Consider the following 17,197-nt stretch of genomic DNA (forward strand, 5'->3'; position numbering starts at 1 on the left):
AACACGATGACTAACAATCTATGTAGATTCACTTACGCTTTAAAGCGTACGTACAGAACTTTGATGCGCGATGTTCGTCGAACAACTTTCCTCTCGAGCTTCGAGCGACACTACAGTTCGGCACTGTACATTTCCGGCAATAAGGCTTACAAAGCGTTCGCGTATCTGTCTCCGTATCTGGACATCGATGAAAGATTTGCCAATGTGGATAAACTGCGGAAGAATCTAGCATCGCGCGGGATGGACGTGGACATAGTTCAATTGAAGGAAGCTTGGAATTTTTATATAAAGATGATCGCCGACAAATACGCGTTAGAGGACCACAATACGGAACTCGTCGATCGCGTAAAAATCCTGCAAAGCGCCGAGCATACTGCCGAGCAGAAGCAGGAGGTGCACAAGTTGCGTACGCAGTTAAGGATCATACGACAAGATATAAAGACGATGAAGCAAGCGATCTGGGATCTGGAAGAAGACGTAATAGAAAGGGTATTGAAGTTGCCGAACGAGTTGGATCCTAGAACGCCTGTTGGCGAATCGGTGATAATGAAGAGCGTCGGCAACGCGACTAAGATGTCAGAGGAGAATAGGAGGAGTCACGTCGACATTGGCACGAGCCTAGACCTGCTGGAGTACAAGAATCCTATTTGTTATTATTTAAGCAACGACGCGGCCTTGTTCGAGCTCGCTACGCTGGCGCACGCGGGCCGAGTTCTCGGTGAGAACGATATGGTCAGGATAATCGGTACGGATTTCAGCCGCAGTCTCCTCGTGGAAGCGTCCGGTTTGAATCACGAGGATCCTATGGCCGCATTCGTGATACAGGATCACAACGAGGTCGAGAGAGGCTCGCCAAATCGCATGCATCTGGTCGGCGGCGCAAGCTTGATCTCTTTCCTGGCGTTGCATACGAAGCAGCTGATAAATCCCAAGCATTTCCCGCTCAAGTACTTCGCCACCGGCAGACAATACACGCCGCAAAATTCGCACGCCTCTGGTTTGTTCGCGGCGTGTCAGGCTTCTGTGGCGCATGCCTTTGTCGTAGTGAAGGACTCGAAGGGCGAAGTTTACAGAATACTGTTCGAAGAACTTTTGGAGACCGTATGCGGGTTGTACGACGATCTGTGCGATCACTACCGTGTCGTTATGCGATCCGCGTCCGAATTACAATCCTGTGAAGAAATGCGCGTATCTTTCGAGATGTGGTCGCCGTTCATGAATCAGTACATCGAGATCGGTCATATATCAACATACGGTGACTATTTAAGCAAACGATTACTGATTGCCTATCAAACGCCCACCGGCAGGGGCTTCCCCGCGGTAATATCAGGCACTGTTCTCTCCGTTCCGCGTCTCCTAGCTTGCCTGCTCGAACAGAATCCCGATAGGTTCGTGATTCCACCAAAGATTGCTGAATTTGTACTGTCAAACGATCATGTTGTAAATTAGTAATAAAAGAAGTTTTTGATATTGCTTTATTAAGATATCTTATTTCGTAAAAAATAGACAAACTTTTCAAGTCTCATCGAAAGATCAATGCCGTAAAATACATTGGAACAATTGATTGATAATTAGAATACGATTTGTAAACTCGACGAGACAATATTTTTAGAGCAGAATGTATCAGTAATGTATATTTAGGAAATATATACATAGTATACATAGTATTTGGTTTTTGTGTACAACGTAAGCGGTATTATCTCTTACTGTCAGGTTGCTATTTTACAAGGTACCGATCGATGTAATGCAAAACTTCGAAAGCTACCTCCACCATAATTAGTACGATAATCATCCACTCCAAACGAACGTGATGACGATCACTCAAATGCGACGATAAAATGCTCACCAGTTCCAAGCAATGATTTAATCTCTCGTTCATCACCTACATAAAAAATATATATCATACAAAAAATATCAATGTCATACAGAAGGCAACTAGATATATATTGAATACTTACTCTCGTACGTTTTGCGATGCTAAAATATCCACATATTCGTTGATACAAGCTTTCCAAGTCGTCTCGTTCCCAGTAAAAATCAGGTGTATCTAACAGATCTGACGTTAGATTGATTCGATGTCTAAGGGCGAATAATTCGCCCTGTTTTCTCAACACCTCGTGCTGCGTCATTCGAATTTGCTTGCCAACTTTTAGATCCTCCGTAACGAATTCGATTGAGTCGACATAGCGGTTCAACGATGCTTCCCATATCCCTAACTTGACAGACTGCGCCATGGCATTGGAGAACGTGTACTTATCCAAATTTCCAGCTTCTTGCGCCAGGATAATATCGCCATCCTTCAAGTGGCTCTTTTTCCTATTGGATACCGAGAATTACTAAATTTATTTTAGAAAATATTCATTTGTCTACGGTCTTTACAATTTATTTCACCCAGTGAAGTTCATGAGAATATAAAAGCATTTGGTAGCGAAAAAAAAAAGTAAAGGTACCCAGAATCTGCATAAGTATAATTCATTAACTCGCTCTCGGTATGAACCAGCTCTTCCATGTAACGATTTTGCTCATAACGTCTCAAAAATTGCAATAGGTTGCCGCATTCGAGATCAGAAATGTTCCACATAACAATGCTACCTTCTCGGAAGAAAAAGATCTCTCGTGGTTCGTGCCCTACTTCGTACTTGGCCACCGCATGTATAACGTCAGGCAAGGCTGCAAAAAAAAGAAGATACAGAACAAATCAAATTAATTTTAATTAATTCTTTGACTTGGAAGCAGTAGGAAGGATTTTATTTATTTTAATGATAGAATAAAAGTTTTGATTGGTAAATACATTTAATTTCAATATATTTGTACATATGTGTGCGTGTGCGTATGCGTGCGTGTACATATATTTGTGTACTTATAAATGTACGTATAAAATTTCAATTCATACAAATTTCAGATTTATGATAGAAGACAGTGTATTGCTTTGAGAAAGGAATGACGTAACGTAGCTGCATAACGAGTATAATTTTTGCAATTCAATTCATTTTATGCATCAGTCGATTAAAAACGGGCTGTCGCAAGCACCTAGACCGCTCGCTACACCGCCTTCATTATCAGTGGATAATTTAGTTCTTAACATGTGACCAGCTTGTTTGTTCAGTATAATATTCTTATCGTCTCCAATGATAACGCCGAATATGCCTAACTCCGAGACTAGCTCTTTCGTCTCTAAATTCATATATCCGTTTCCATATTTCACAACATAATTTCTGTGCACCGGTGGATAAATCCGATCCATAAGAATCCAAGCTACTCGAGTTTCTTTAGATTTCACAGATTCCAGAAAATCCTTGATATCTGTCCCGTACAAGTTATTACAACCGCCTTCTCTCTGTGGTTTCAACACGAAACGCTGAGGATTCGAGATACCCATTTCTACAGCGGCGTCCCCATATTTGTCAAAGTCCAGAGGATAAAGACCTGAAACGAAAAATCGTATATTTGATATTTTTATTCTGTATATAGTCTATATAATTTCACTTTACATGCAATTAAATAATAAATATTATTACACGTTGCATTATTAATATTAGTAAACATTTTTCTGTAACTTATTCCAATGTATAAGAAAACAATCGCCTACCAGTGAATACTTCTTTGACTTTCGCCGCCGTCTTCTCATCCTTTAAGAAACGTGCAACCATGCCGGGCTTTGCGAGAGTTTGTTGAACCTTCTTCGTGCCGGCCAAGTGATATTGAATACTCGGGCATTTGATTGCTAATGACCTCTCGATCAGCAACCTCGCGTCCCATTCTTTTTGAGTGTGATACTGACCGGGCTCGTAGCCGCATCTATAGTAAACTACCGCCACGACATAATTGTTCACCATTAGCTCCATATTGGAGCCCAGTCTCGCAGTGGCCGCTAATTGCGTCAGATTTCTACGAATTACTTTTATATTCGGATTCTGCTTTCGTATTTCATACTCGTGAAAACGTTGATCGCAAATATTGTACGTAACATCTTCGATAACAAATAAAATAACTGCTCTGCAAACAATCCCATGTTTTTGATTGAATATGAGAAAATTGAAATACTCCACCGATGATAATGTAAAATAATATAACTAGTAAACAAGTTTGAGTAAATAATGATAAATTACAAGATTAGAAGTAAATTTATAGAAATTACAAACGTACTGTGAGTCGCCGTATAGATTCCATGCTTCTGTCAAACCTGAACACAGTGCTTGTAGAGCATTATTTTCAGGAAGATTTTTTAGCTCGGCCGTGTGGCCGAGCTCTTGCAAGACAAACTTATGTAGTTGCGTAGACGCGGGTCCTAGCCAACCGAATCCAGAGGCAATTGTATTTATCTCAACTTGCTTCCAGCAACAGTGAGACTTGAGTGTGCAAGACTTTTTAGTGTCTTGCTTGGGACAACTTGTGTCCAACATAAGATCTGAGCGTAGCATGCCAAGGGATATTTTCTGTGCGGTCCCTTCCTTGCGAATAATCTCATAGATATTGAACAAGTTTTTAGTAAAGTCATCCACCTTTACAGTCTCTTGCAAAGTATCTTTTAAAAAATCGTAATCGTGAGCTACTCTATGTATGAGTATATTCAAAATGATTTGGATATTACAGGCGTTATGAAACTCATCTCGGGGGAATGGCGACGGGAAAAGCGTGAACGGCGCGAATTGCAAGACATCTCTGTCGAAATTTTTTTTCGATCTCAAGCACATTCCATTCATGAGCGCCCAATCCTTCGCTTTGTCTACTAATTCCTCCAATTCTTCTTTTGGCAAATCCAGAGGGATAGGCAGTTTCATTGTCGCTTGCGTGTCTTCCTTCATCCTTCCAAATTAAATTATCCTTTAAAAGTTTGGTAATTATGAAGGAGAGGGGCTTTCTCACCGATTTGGCTGAAACTTGACAATTTTGTGTATTTTGGTGCGTAAAACATGAATCTATAAGTTAAAATTGTCGCTCTCAATTAGGAAAAAAGTTATTAAGTACTAAAATTGACAGTTGCTGGCACCTTACTTTAATTATGTACTATTTGACTTTGTATTTATTATACGTTGTATTTTATATAGACTTTTCAATATACCAATTATTTTCTGCTTTAAAAAAAGAATAAACTCTATTTCTATTATCTTTTTTAATCATATAGTTAAAAAAGATAATAGAAATAGAGTTTATGGTTTTTTTAAAGCAGAAAATAATTGGTATATCGAAAAGTCTATGTAAATACAAAGTATAATAAACACAAAGTCAAATAATAGCACATAATTAAAGTAAGGCGTTTAGGCGCCAGACTATTATAGGACAGATTGCCCTTGTACTGCACTATTGCTGTAATTTCATGAACTTTTACGTCGCACTTTCACTACGCAACTGTCAATTTTAGTACTTAATAATACATTTTTCCTAATTGAGAGAGACAATTTTAACTTGTAGATTCATGTTTTACACACCAAAATACACAAAATTGTCAAGTTTCAGCCAAATCGGTGAGGAAGCCCCTCTCCTTCATAATTACCAAAAATTTCTAATTTCTAGGTACGGAGTACGCTGTTATTTTACTTTGTTTTTTTCCAATTAAAGCATCTGAATCGATTTTTAATATCTCTTCATAAAATATGGTATACAGATATGAAGCTTTGTTAAGTTGTATAAATAAACAATGTTTATTTTGACTTGCAATTATGCACAAAGATAAAATATTCTTCACAACGAAAACCGTACGAGGATTCGTAATGAAAATCATAACAATCACTTCACTGTATTTGATAGTTCCTAATTTATTATATTATTTTTTTGAAATAATTAACTTCGCGCAATTATGTATATCAAAATAAAAAGAACATCAAATATATCGATTTACTTTGAGATAAAAAGTTCACACTCAAATTTCACACGAAATTCTCGTGTAATCACAAGCTTACCAGTCGACAACTTAAGTATGGTGTCTGATAGCACTGACGATTCCAATTAACTGTCTGCTCTTTATATGCACGAGCATGATTGAGCGACGAATCAAACGGGAGAACGGGACAGTGATAAACTCGAAAAGGTCGATACACTCAGTGTAGCTTAAAAAAACTTACGTTCACTTCGAGCAATCTCACGAAATCTCTCGCAATCTCGCGCAATCTCACGCAATCGCTTGCTCAACTCTTGTTATTGATATTATTTCACAAGAAAAGAAGAAACGTCGAGAAACCCCAGTTAGATTAAAGATACTTACGATCGATCGATGTAGATATTTTACTAGGAATATACAACTGTTGATCCAACAGGCCGTAAGCTAAAGCTTCCAAATTATATTCCTCGGCGGTGGCTAAGGCTTTCACGCTCCATGCCTATATATAACAAAGAAAATTTCTTTCACACATAATTCCTCTCATTTTTCTCGTTTACAAGGCGATCGCGCGAGGCAACGCCCCTAATTCCTCATACAACAAACTTACATTAGACTTTAGAATCTTGTCACTTATCGCGACTCTGTTTCTCCTGGACGATCTCTTTTTTATTTGAAACGTGGATATGTTATCTACGACCTCACGTTCGTTCTCTTTTGCGTTAATTCGTTCCGAGCGGATTGCAGAATCGTGAAAAGGTTTCCTGTGAATTACGCACGTGTAATGCGTGGGAGGGAACCAGGCGTTTATCACTGCCGTCCTTCCATGCAAGATCCTCGGGCTCGACGCAACCCTTCGTAATCCGTCAATGTCAATCTTACCTCGGCAGCTCGATATCACAAGCCTCTGAATCATTGCGAGACTCATTTTATCAGATTTTTATTAATAAAATTACGGTGCAAATACCTCTCGGGTCTTTGGACAAAACTGGAAGGAAACTCGTGTGTTTATATATACATTTATAACGCACGTACGAGCATCATCATCTTGCGACACTTTGTTCACTAATCGATAACGTTCTTCAAGCCGATATTACTGTCAGTCATTATTGTCATTTAAAATATGTATCGTTTACATCATACACCGCACGTATGTACCGCACGTTTCGCTGTGAACGAATTTGAGGTTATGTCGTGGACACATGGTCGCCCTTCCGGTCATCGTCGCGGAAGTGGCGCTGCCGGACGCCCAAACGCTCAACCCTCTCTTACGTCTTGCACGTGGAAATTATCGGAGTACTGGTTCAGCGCTGATCAGTTTTGCTCGGTATAAATTGGTTATCTCGACCAGTACGAAGGATCAATCATGGTAAGTGCTTCGGGCAACGTTGTTTTAACAATTTTAGAGACTTAATTCTGCCGTGGCGACGATATACGTGTCGTACGCATCGCGTCGGGTCGCCGATTTAGGTTAGGCGAACCGAAGCCGAACAGGACTCGCTCCGAACAAGCGTCCACGCGATGTATATTTGCAAAGAATTAAAAAAAAGAAACGTGAAATTGTTATTAATGTACCGCGAATACTTTGTATATTATGTCTGTAAAAGGATTGATGTTCTTTTTTTTTTTTTTAATTTCTCAGGCGACGACCAAGGTCGACAATCCCGAGAAACCGGGACAGGAGGTCACTCCCATTCATCGAATCCGTATCACTCTCACGTCGCGCAACGTTCGGTCCCTCGAGAAAGGTGAGTCAGACTCAAAAGTACCATTTATTTTGGCAAATGAAATTATTCGGCTAATTATTTGACAATTAAATGCTAATAACTTATTATTATTTTTGTTTCAGTGTGCGCGGAATTGATCAATGGAGCAAAGAAGCAGAAATTGAAGGTCAAAGGACCTGTTCGCATGCCAACGAAGATCCTGAGAATAACGACCCGCAAAACACCTTGCGGCGAGGGTTCGAAGACCTGGGATCGCTTCCAGATGCGAATTCACAAGAGAGTGATCGATTTGTATTCGCCGTCGGAGATTGTGAAACAAATCACGAGCATCTCCATCGAGCCTGGCGTAGAGGTGGAAGTGACGATTGCTAATGAATAAACAATGTCATTAAAACTACAGTTTTAATAAAAAATACAGTTTTAATAAAAACTTCAAACGTATATTGATACATCTACAAACACCTACATTAATATGACCAAAAAAGGCTCAAAACACATTAAGAACCGCGTTTCTTTTCTTTCTGTTTTAATTCGCAATTATTTTTTAAATAACACTCAATTCATTATGAACGGATAATTGGAACAATGCAATGGAGTTCTCTTTGTCAAAAATAAAAACATCTGCCTTCAGATCGTTTATTGTATACCAAGTCAGTAAAAAATCTCGTTTCCATATAAATTACAATAATTAATTTTTTACACCTTTCATGTTCGTATTTATTGAAACATCATGCTGGCATGTCCAGCAAGACAGTAGAATATTTTATTCAATTCTACCTGCAATTGAGAAACACATGCGAATATCTGTCGGTTAATCGAATGTGTACTTTATTATTTTCACAAATATATATATATTTATATATATATTTATATCTATATATATGTAAATGTATATATATATATATATCTTCAATTTTCTTCCTCGGACAGATCTTCTTTGTCGTCCTCGTCGATCGCTTTGCCATTCTGTTCAATACCTTTGCTGTTCCGCTCGGTACTTTCACCACCACTAAAATCACCCTCCATTCCTTCCAGCTCATCCTCGTCGTCACCGGCAACCTCCGCATTTTCGAGTTCCGCTCGTTCCATCTGCCGCGCCAATTCCGCCTCGTCCGTCGCGGTAACGACTTTCGGCTAATATCACAGACAAGAAACGACGGTATAGTTCCCTTATTACGCGAATAAATTAGATTAATATGCTCGTCCATGAAACTTACTGCCATTTGAACATTGAATACACCACCAAGCGACGTTATCTTACTCTGTATGACTTCGATGGCGTCGCCTAACGCCTTTAAGCCGTCACTTTTTTCCGGGGTGGACGTCGTCATGACTGAAATGATCATATATTATATAAGATAAAACATTGTGATCATAGTGCAATTGATTCGAAAGATAAATGTAAAACGTACCGTATAACGGAGGAGCAATTAAATTAATTTTTATGGGAAGTTCGTCGGTGGAAAGAGCTAAGCCAGCCTTCAGCGCGGTCTTCACAGCGTCGATTCCTTCGTAGCCGTAACACGCCACTTCCACGTCCGCTCTAATTTTCACCGCTTGCGAGGTGAGTTTTCGCTTGATGTTATTCAGTAACACCTCCTTCGTGTTTTCATCCAGACCGCATTCGGCTAAAATGGAGGGATCCCTAAAATTGTTCACATTCACAGATACATCTTCTTGATATACCGGAATACATCTCGTGCTTGTAAATTGGATTTTGCTTACAATACTGATTGTTTGAAAAAATCATAAGCCGACGCCTTCTGCTTCTTGTACTTTTCCTCAAAGTGCCAGGCCGTTTTCTGATAGAGTTCCTCCAGCTGATCATCATTGTCGTAGTGCAAAAGTTCTGCCACGTGTCTTAAAATTGAATTAACAGCTTTAGCCTTGGCGTATCTCTCGGTACACTTCTCCACATCCTCGGCGGACACGCGACGCTTGCTCAGATCGATGTAACCTGGAATCCACGATATATACCTTTCGTCACTTCGACATTGATGATTTATGTAAACCAGTAAAAAACGTCCGCAATGAAAACTACCTTTCTCCTTGTCCACACGAATAACAACGACCGGCTCGGTTTTGCCTACTCGGATAAGTTTGTTAATAGACCTAATACGTCTCCTGGAGAGTTCGGAGAGCAGGATCATGCCTTCGATGTTGTTGTACTCCAACAAGTGCACGTACGCGCCCATCTCGGCTATACTGCGTACATTCACCATCACCACGTCCTCCACCTCCGGATACTTTTCCTTGTAAAATCGACACGACAGCACCATGTTTCACTGAAAAAAAAACACGTGAGATCGTACAATACGGGTGGCGTTAAAAACGACACCCTAGTGATACGAGAAACGGTATTTGGCAAAAATATATATATATAACTAATCATTTATTTTTTCGCGAGAAGTTTTCAGTCGAGGCGTTAATTGGAGAAATGAGGGTGATAGGTTAACTTGTAGGTTAGTATTCTGAAATGTTAGTTAAAAAAACACCGATATCGTTCCGATCGTTACCTAAATAATTATTCTCGCGCAAAGATAAATCCTGCCTTTATCTGTACGAACGGATTGAGTTTAGAATTGCGAAAAACCACGCGTAATTTGTTGACTTAAGTTACCCTTTTTATGAAGAGACGTCGCCCAGCGTGGTTCATTGATCATTGATCTGTTCTCATTTACACCTTTTACACTTTTTTATGTTGAAAACGAAACGAGAACGGATATTTCCAAGTGCGACGGAAAACGGAAGTGTACAGAAATGGATGAGAAAATATCCGATTTTTTAAGCCAAAAGTTTACTTTTTCAAATATTTATGTAAAATATAATTTTTTTATTCCTAAATTATTTAACAGCCAAAATATTTATTTGTATTTTCGTGCATTTTGCACAAAAATGTTTAAACTCCATGGTAAAAATTTTTCTTTATTTAAAATGATTTTTTTTATACATTTATTAAAATTATTTTTCAAAATTCCTATTTATACGAATTGGAACATTTTCGGAAATCTGAAAAAATCTACATTTTTTCTTAAATTGTTTACATTTAATTATGTAATTTTTGAAATATTAAAAAATTTCTGTATTTCTATATTCTATAATTTCTGAAGAAAACTTTTAAAATTTGAAGATGAAGAATAAGTAGTTAAAAATAATTTTTTAGAAATATTTACAAATTTAAAATATGAAAAATTCTAGATCTTTTATATATATAATTATTTTATAAAGAATAATTTTGAAAATTTTCTAACTTCAAGAATTAGAAAAAGATAGAAGTAAATTAAATGGAGATTAAAATTAATGTATATTTTAAATTGGTAGAAATAGACATAAGAATTAAAAAAAGATAAAAATTAAGTTAAACCGAGATTAAAAATTAATCTGCATTCATAGAAACAGACGTATGTACAGTTAATCGACGATTCGATCCAATCGATAGAATTGCTAAAAATTTCCAATTGGCGATTGGCGATTGGTCCTACGAGTGGCAATCCGTCTGAACGGATCTTAATGGTCCGTTTACACGAGATTATATTGGGCTCGGCGGGTGCACCTGGGTGAAGTTTCCGAACGCAGCCCAAGTATCATACGAATGATACGAATGTCACGATCAGGTTAGAGGATGGCAGCAACAATTATGATGATCAACAACGGCGACGACAGCGTGACGATGACAGTATTGACGGTGGCACGCATTGTCACGAGCCGCGCGTAGTCGCGGGACGGGAGAGCCCGGATTGTCGCGCGCGCGCGTGCGAGAACGAGGACGTGAGAGACCGGAGAGGCAAGAGAGCGTCATTGCGCCCCGAGGAGGGAGGCGTCGACCCTTCGTTAACTTTTTTCCCTGGAAAAGAGGAGGAAAGAAAAACAAAATGCCGTTGGTCGTGAGGAATTGCCCGCATCTGGCCAACCGCGGCGATCTCGCCTTCATCGAGGCGGTGATGGCCCGGGACGAGCGCTTCGCCAAGTGCAGCGACTGCGACACCCCGGGGCCCAATCTCTGGCTCTGCCTGTTCCCCGACTGCCGTTGGGTCGGCTGCGCGGAGACCCACCTCGATCACAGCACCATCCACAACCAGAACTTCCCGACCCACTGCGCCCACATGAACCTGTCCACCAACAGGATCTGGTGCTACGCCTGCAAGAGCGAGGCGATCACCAAGCACGTGCCGTCGCCCCCCTTGTCGCCGACGCAAATCGAGTTCAGAACTATCGGCAACAAGTACGCCGGGGACGCTCCCGGCAGCGTCGAGTCCAAGCTGGACGGCTTGGACAGGCTGATGCTCGACAAGTAAGCCAAAAGTTTTGTACAAACTTCCAATGCTAAAATGTTTACCCGCGCATTCCTGTGCATTCTTATTCTGAACTAAACTGTATCGTTGAATTAAAAACAGTCTAAATCTCGAGAACTCAGTGGTTGATGATCTTAGAGTGATTATCAATTATTGATTTTTTTCATTTAGTAGCAAGCATTTGTTCTGAGTAACTATGATATATATATATCCAGGCGAATGTGAATTAAGTTTAGAATTTTGTAAAAAAAGAAACTTAATGTGTCTTTTTTTTTGTCAACAGGTTTTATGGAGATTGGGCGATAAACAGAGTCAATGCTGAGAAAGGAAATTCATTTAACGAACGATGCGGGGATTCTCCCGATAGTACGGATTCGGACGAGAGCAAGGACTTTTCTGGGAAGCCAAGGGGTCTGGTGGGCTTGCAGAATATCGGCAATACGTGTTACATGAATGCGGCGCTACAAGCCTTGTCCAATGTGTCTCCCTTGACACAGTTTTTCTTGGATTGCGGCCATATGGTCTGCTACATGTCGAAAGACAGGAAACCCGGATTGAGCCTGAACTATCTGAATCTCATTCGGGATATGTGGAACAAGAAAACCAGAGGATACGTTGTGCCGCATGGTATCCTTTCGGGCATCAGGACGGTTCATCCGATGTTTCGAGGGTACCATCAACATGACACGCAGGAATTTCTCAGATGTTTCATGGACCAGCTGCACGAGGAGCTGAAAGAGCACATCGAAGACGACAGGGACGTTCAGCTGCGACTAAAGGGGCTGGGAGACCAGTCCTCGGAGGACGAGGACGAGACCGAGATCGACGGTAATGCCTCCAGTCAGTCCGACGCCGAATACGAGACCTGCGACTCGGGCGTGAGCGAGCAGAGTTCTCTGAGCGACGAGGGCGAGCGCGGCACTAAGAGGCGTTACTCGCGCGTGTCGCAGACGGAGAAACTGCGGAACAAGTTCACCAACAGGAGTATGAAGAAGTCGAATGTCGAGCCGACGTCGTTGCCGTTCGCCCCGCCGCAACGCTCGCCGCAAAACTCGCCGGCCAAACATCGTACCAAGAAGCAAATGAAGACGCGCAGCATAATCAGCGACACATTTGACGGCAAGCTCTTGAGTAGCGTGCAATGCCTGACGTGCGATCGGATTTCCACTCGAGTGGAGACCTTCCAAGATCTGTCCTTGCCGATCCCGAGCCGAGATCACATCGACATGCTGCATCAGGGATCGCTGACGCCGCAGAAAGCCGGGCCGTGCTCGGACGTGGTCTACGTGACCAATCAGTCGGGCTGGCTGTCGTGGTTCCTGCAGTGGATGCGCTCGTGGTTCTGGGGACCAGTGGTCAGTTTGCACGACTGCCTGTCAGCATTTTTTAGCGCCGACGAGCTCAAGGGCGATAACATGTACAGCTGCGAGAAGTGCAATAAGCTGCGCAACGGCATCAAGTTCTCCAAGGTTCTGGAACTACCCGAGATACTGTGCGTTCATTTGAAGAGGTTTCGCCACGAGCTGATGTTCAGCTCGAAGATCGCCAACTACGTATCGTTCCCCCTCGAGGGTCTCGACATGAGGCCTTATTTGCACAAGGAGTGCGTGTCCAAAGTCACCACTTACAATTTGATATCGGTCATTTGCCACCACGGCACGGCCGGCGGTGGCCACTACACCTGTTACGCGTTAAATCCTATCGCCAACAAGTGGTACGAGTTCGACGACCAGTGCGTCACCGAGGTGTCGCCGGAAACGGTGAAGCACTGCGAGGCGTACGTCTTGTTCTACAAAAAATGGTCACCGGAAATATTGCAGTTGCGCGACAAAACTATGGAGCTGATGGAAATATCATCCCGCGAAGTGTCCGATCTGAACTTCTTCGTGTCCCGACAGTGGATCAATCGCTTCAACACGTTCTCCGAGCCTGGTCCGATCGATAACTCCGACTTCCTATGTCCTCACGGAGGTGTAATCCCTGTTAGGGCGCAATTTGTCGACAAGATCAGCATGCCCATACCGCAAGCGGTTTGGGAATACTTGTATAATGCGTAAGTTTCTGTGATGATGTTATTATTTCTTTTTATATTGTGCTTTTATATTTATATATCAAATTTTCATTTCTTTTTTCAGATTTGGAGGAGGCCCAGCCTGCACGCATCTGTACGAGTGTCCGACCTGCGAAGAGAAGTACGAATCCTTGCAGAAACGTAGACAGTACGAGATGGAACTGTTCCAACGATTGAATACTGACAATCCCACGGCCATTTATGCATTGGCCATGGCATGGCTGAGACAGTGGCAGAGCTTCGTCCGAGGCAAGGAGACGCAGCCACCTGGACCAATCGATAATAATTCCATCGTTGTAAATAAAAATGGGCAAAATAGTCTTAAAGTTGGTAAGTCTTCCTCCATCTCGACAAATAAGCAAGTCTTTTTTCATCTCGAAACGATTTGGCCTGTTCGTTTTCGCTGCACTTCTGAACTAGTGCAATAAGTTAGAATGAAACAAATATACTTTCTTTCATTCTAATTATTGCACTAGTTCAGAAGTGCAGCGAAAACGAACAGGCCAATTGTCAAGTCGTAATTGTCAGATTATCAAAAAGGATTATGTTTTATTTTATTTCTCTTTAACTCTTATTCTCCCTTTTCGTAGGCTCGGATTACGGTCAGATCCCCGAAGAGTTGTGGCAATTCTTCCTGACTACATACGGCGGTGGACCAGAGCTAATGCTGCACTCGTGTCAACGACCGGTGCCCGCTCAGCCTAACGTTTCTATACATTCCGCGTCGAATCCAAATTTGATAGATCCGAATCTTAAATGCAATCGCGTAGAAGCTAAAGCCAACAAACTTTGTACGACCAGGAGCTCGGAGACGATTTCGCAACAGGACAGCGCGATCGAGAGCCTAATTTCGAGCAGCGACTCCCATCAGACGCAGAGGGACGTGAGCGAGTGAGTACGTCGCGTGCGAATTGCAATTTTGCAGCCTCGTTCACCGCGACGAACATTTCCATTGGTTTCCTTTAAGTTTAGTCTCTAAGTAATCAAATTATTCTACTTTCGAAATTCCACGCTTTCGAAGTTTCACGCTCAGATCGAGAGACGGCTTAGCACTTCCTTATTAGATTATTACAGACGAGACGATCTCGATACCTTTGGAAATGAAACAATCATTGTCTTATTTTTTGAGATTTGACGATGAAAAGACAATCGGAATACCTTTTATACCGGTAGCGATTTTTGTACGAAATTTGTGAAGCCGAATCGTGTGCGTTCATGTGCTAAACCTGAAAGTAATCAAATCATAAGGAAGAAATATATGCGTATATGATCGAATGACTGCGTTTTGTCGTTAATTGTAGCGTGATATATCTTGACGGTAATTACATTTTGTCATAATATATATAGCGACATATTAATCTTGCTTGGAAAAAAAACTGAGAACAGAACGCTTGTCTCTTAGTTCTCTATGGGAAAGAGTCCCCATTGAGGAATGCCACACTCTCGAACATGTAACACGCTCTTCTTTTATTTCCAAATCGTCGGTTTGGAAAATCGAATGACACTGATTGTTTTAGGTCCATTGTTCTGACGCTGTAAAGTCGCGATTCAGCGATGCTCGTTCAGCGGCGTGGAATTTCACCGTACAATTTCATCGATGGGAATATTGTATATGATGGGTCAACGTAGTTATAGTACAAAATAATTTTTGCTATACATAGATGACTGTATTATTTAAATACAAATCTTAGCTCGTACCTTTTCTTTCGCCCAAAGTCTAGGCCGTAACATCGCGCATGACCTCGATAGATGTATCACATATTTTCGATGTTTGTACATTTGCCAACGTGCGCGTGTGTGTATCATTCTTGCACATAAATACCAGAGATGGCTTTCTTTTTTCTCCTTCACTTTCGCGAACTTATGTACATAACGTCGTTACTTTTTCTCCGTTGGTGGTAGCCTCTCATCCGGAAAGAAAGAAATAAAAGATATGGAAGACTGACAAATATCGATTTTATTTAAAGAGAAACTTTCAGTTAATTGTACGATTTAGCGGCAACCGAGTCACGAGATCGAACGCAATCATGCAATGAACCACGATCTTTTTTACGTTTTGTTTTTAAACGGAGGAAATATTGTTATTTAGTAAATTAATTGCTGTACACGTATCTTTCGTAATATTCACCAGATCCAACGAGGATTTCTCGTAGCGTACGATTCGCTGATCTCTTTCGCCGTTTTCAAACACATGAAACAGTTGAGCTTGGCAATTATTTGTATAAGCGACGAAACGTGCTTCTTAAGGCTCCTGTTTCCCACAGCCGCGTTAAATTATGACATCAGGAAGATAAATCATTGGAATCTCTTCTATATGTCGAGATAAATTAGCTTTTCACGTGCCATTACGTTAAGCATAACAGAAATATTATCTTATCTTACTTTATACTTTTGCCTCCTTCTGGCAAAATTCTGACATAATGTTCAAGTATTTATTAACCATCGTCTGTATTACGTATAAAAGGGAGAGGATTGTTATGATTTAGAATATTTGAGGATTAATTTAAGGTATTGAGAATATTTGTGTTCATGATATCTATATATGTTAAATTACAACATATATTCTCCATATGCTTTTGTGATAAATATTTTAAATTTTATACGTCACGATTTCTTGCAATTCCTAAACAAATAATTTCAGAATTATGTAATGACTTGGCTGCATCAGAATTATAAAGCATTACATTAGTCTAGAAGCAGGAGATTAGTAAAAACGTTGAGCTATATAAGCACTTAGTGATTATAAATACTTGGACATTTTGTATTAAAAGTACACACGTTCTCTCTCTTTCTAGTACTTAAGAAGCGTGTTCTATCGCATATAGGCCGTTAATTGCGTAGTTTAATTACTTTATATGCTCGTAGAAAGAAAAGTGAAAAGAATCGCGAGCTTCTCGTGTAAGCTCAGCTGTGTCTTCGTGGATCCTATCTTGTTACCGAGGACATTTATCCTTATAGCAACCGTTCATTTTAATACCACAATTGCATATTGCGAGGAAAAGTAAAGAGAAAACGCAATGCAATGCGAGCTCCACCCGCAGGGACGCAAACAATTTAAAAGAATTGTTAAGGCCAATTTTGTTTGTAATTATTATCCAGAGCGAAGCGCATAAGGTGAATAATAAATAAGTTGGTTTCTTTATTTATTGAAACATCCGGACTATGTCATTTCCAAGCGAAGCGTGCATGCGTTTCTTCGTGGTCTAAAGTATCCTAATTTATTTCTTATAGCTATGGAATTTTAATCGGTTCATCGTGGCTTGATAAAAACTCTTCGCAAGTTAGAAATTCG

The 17,197-nt window shown here is 40.7% G+C and overlaps 5 protein-coding genes across 10 annotated transcripts; 3 read left to right on the forward strand and 2 right to left on the reverse strand.

Annotated features, from left to right (window-relative positions):
• Positions 1-6: 6 nt before the first annotated feature.
• LOC139819378 (serine--tRNA synthetase-like protein Slimp) lies at positions 7-1,665 on the forward strand. The gene has a single exon (XM_071788672.1). It carries the CDS (start codon positions 7-9, stop codon positions 1,447-1,449), a length of 1,443 nt encoding a protein of 480 aa, XP_071644773.1. The 3' UTR covers positions 1,450-1,665.
• On the reverse strand, positions 1,606-6,992 carry LOC139819377 (glutathione synthetase). Of its 5 annotated transcripts, none has more exons than XM_071788671.1 (5): positions 6,426-6,992; positions 6,203-6,317; positions 2,451-2,670; positions 1,959-2,316; positions 1,606-1,882 (listed from the first exon to the last, which is right to left on the reverse strand). In XM_071788671.1, exons 1-5 carry the CDS (start codon positions 6,741-6,743, stop codon positions 1,718-1,720), a joined length of 1,176 nt encoding a protein of 391 aa, XP_071644772.1. In that variant the 5' UTR covers positions 6,744-6,992; the 3' UTR covers positions 1,606-1,717. The 5 variants fall into 5 exon arrangements, with proteins under 5 accessions (XP_071644772.1, XP_071644768.1, XP_071644769.1 ...); XM_071788667.1 differs by lacking the exons at positions 1,606-1,882; positions 1,959-2,316; positions 2,451-2,670 and adding exons at positions 2,775-3,426; positions 3,590-3,996; positions 4,147-4,806 and having other exon boundaries at positions 6,426-6,450; XM_071788668.1 differs by lacking the exons at positions 1,606-1,882; positions 1,959-2,316; positions 2,451-2,670; positions 6,426-6,992 and adding exons at positions 2,775-3,426; positions 3,590-3,996; positions 4,147-4,824.
• Rps20 (ribosomal protein S20) lies at positions 6,979-7,972 on the forward strand. The gene is given in 3 exon segments (XM_071788675.1): positions 6,979-7,184; positions 7,458-7,563; positions 7,665-7,972. Coding segments are annotated over 3 exon segments (543 nt in total). The 5' UTR covers positions 6,979-7,004; the 3' UTR covers positions 7,922-7,972.
• A 192-nt stretch (positions 7,973-8,164) lies between these two features.
• Eif2alpha (eukaryotic translation initiation factor 2 subunit alpha) lies at positions 8,165-10,281 on the reverse strand. 2 transcript variants are annotated; one of them, XM_071788673.1, is made up of 6 exons: positions 10,163-10,281; positions 9,584-9,827; positions 9,268-9,499; positions 8,955-9,187; positions 8,760-8,875; positions 8,165-8,676 (listed from the first exon to the last, which is right to left on the reverse strand). In XM_071788673.1, the coding sequence occupies exons 2-6, from the start codon at positions 9,819-9,821 to the stop codon at positions 8,452-8,454; spliced, it is 1,044 nt and encodes a 347-aa protein (XP_071644774.1). In that variant the 5' UTR covers positions 9,822-9,827; positions 10,163-10,281; the 3' UTR covers positions 8,165-8,451. The 2 variants fall into 2 exon arrangements, with proteins under 2 accessions (XP_071644774.1, XP_071644775.1); XM_071788674.1 differs by having other exon boundaries at positions 10,059-10,193.
• An 829-nt stretch (positions 10,282-11,110) lies between these two features.
• On the forward strand, positions 11,111-17,057 carry Usp20-33 (Ubiquitin specific protease 20/33). The gene is made up of 5 exons (XM_071788043.1): positions 11,111-11,833; positions 12,118-13,887; positions 13,970-14,235; positions 14,496-14,796; positions 15,423-17,057. The coding sequence occupies exons 1-5, from the start codon at positions 11,415-11,417 to the stop codon at positions 15,442-15,444; spliced, it is 2,778 nt and encodes a 925-aa protein (XP_071644144.1). The 5' UTR covers positions 11,111-11,414; the 3' UTR covers positions 15,445-17,057.
• Positions 17,058-17,197: the final 140 nt, after the last annotated feature.

Source organism: Temnothorax longispinosus, chromosome 9 (assembly GCF_030848805.1).
Source record: "Temnothorax longispinosus isolate EJ_2023e chromosome 9, Tlon_JGU_v1, whole genome shotgun sequence".
In the NCBI taxonomy this organism is placed as follows: domain Eukaryota; kingdom Metazoa; phylum Arthropoda; class Insecta; order Hymenoptera; family Formicidae; genus Temnothorax; species Temnothorax longispinosus.

Excerpts from the sequence above, each read along its gene's own strand:
- LOC139819378 (XM_071788672.1), top strand. The coding sequence starts at position 7 with ATGACTAACAATCTATGTAGATTCACTTACGCTTTAAAGCGTACGTAC.
- LOC139819377 (XM_071788667.1), bottom strand. The coding sequence starts at position 4,805 with ATGAAGGAAGACACGCAAGCGACAATGAAACTGCCTATCCCTCTGGAT. Across the intron at positions 3,997-4,146 it reads AATCTATACGGCGACTCACA|AGCAGTTATTTTATTTGTTA; the intron begins GTACGTTTGTAA and ends GATTGTTTGCAG. Across the intron at positions 3,427-3,589 it reads AGTCAAAGAAGTATTCACTG|GTCTTTATCCTCTGGACTTT; the intron begins GTAGGCGATTGT and ends TTTTCGTTTCAG.
- Eif2alpha (XM_071788673.1), bottom strand. The coding sequence starts at position 9,821 with ATGGTGCTGTCGTGTCGATTTTACAAGGAAAAGTATCCGGAGGTGGAG. Across the intron at positions 9,188-9,267 it reads TTTTTCAAACAATCAGTATT|GGATCCCTCCATTTTAGCCG; the intron begins GTAAGCAAAATC and ends GAACAATTTTAG. Across the intron at positions 8,677-8,759 it reads TATTCAATGTTCAAATGGCA|CCGAAAGTCGTTACCGCGAC; the intron begins GTAAGTTTCATG and ends CTGTGATATTAG.
- Usp20-33 (XM_071788043.1), top strand. The coding sequence starts at position 11,415 with ATGCCGTTGGTCGTGAGGAATTGCCCGCATCTGGCCAACCGCGGCGAT. Across the intron at positions 13,888-13,969 it reads TGGGAATACTTGTATAATGC|ATTTGGAGGAGGCCCAGCCT; the intron begins GTAAGTTTCTGT and ends TTCTTTTTTCAG. Across the intron at positions 14,797-15,422 it reads ACGCAGAGGGACGTGAGCGA|GTCCATTGTTCTGACGCTGT; the intron begins GTGAGTACGTCG and ends TGATTGTTTTAG.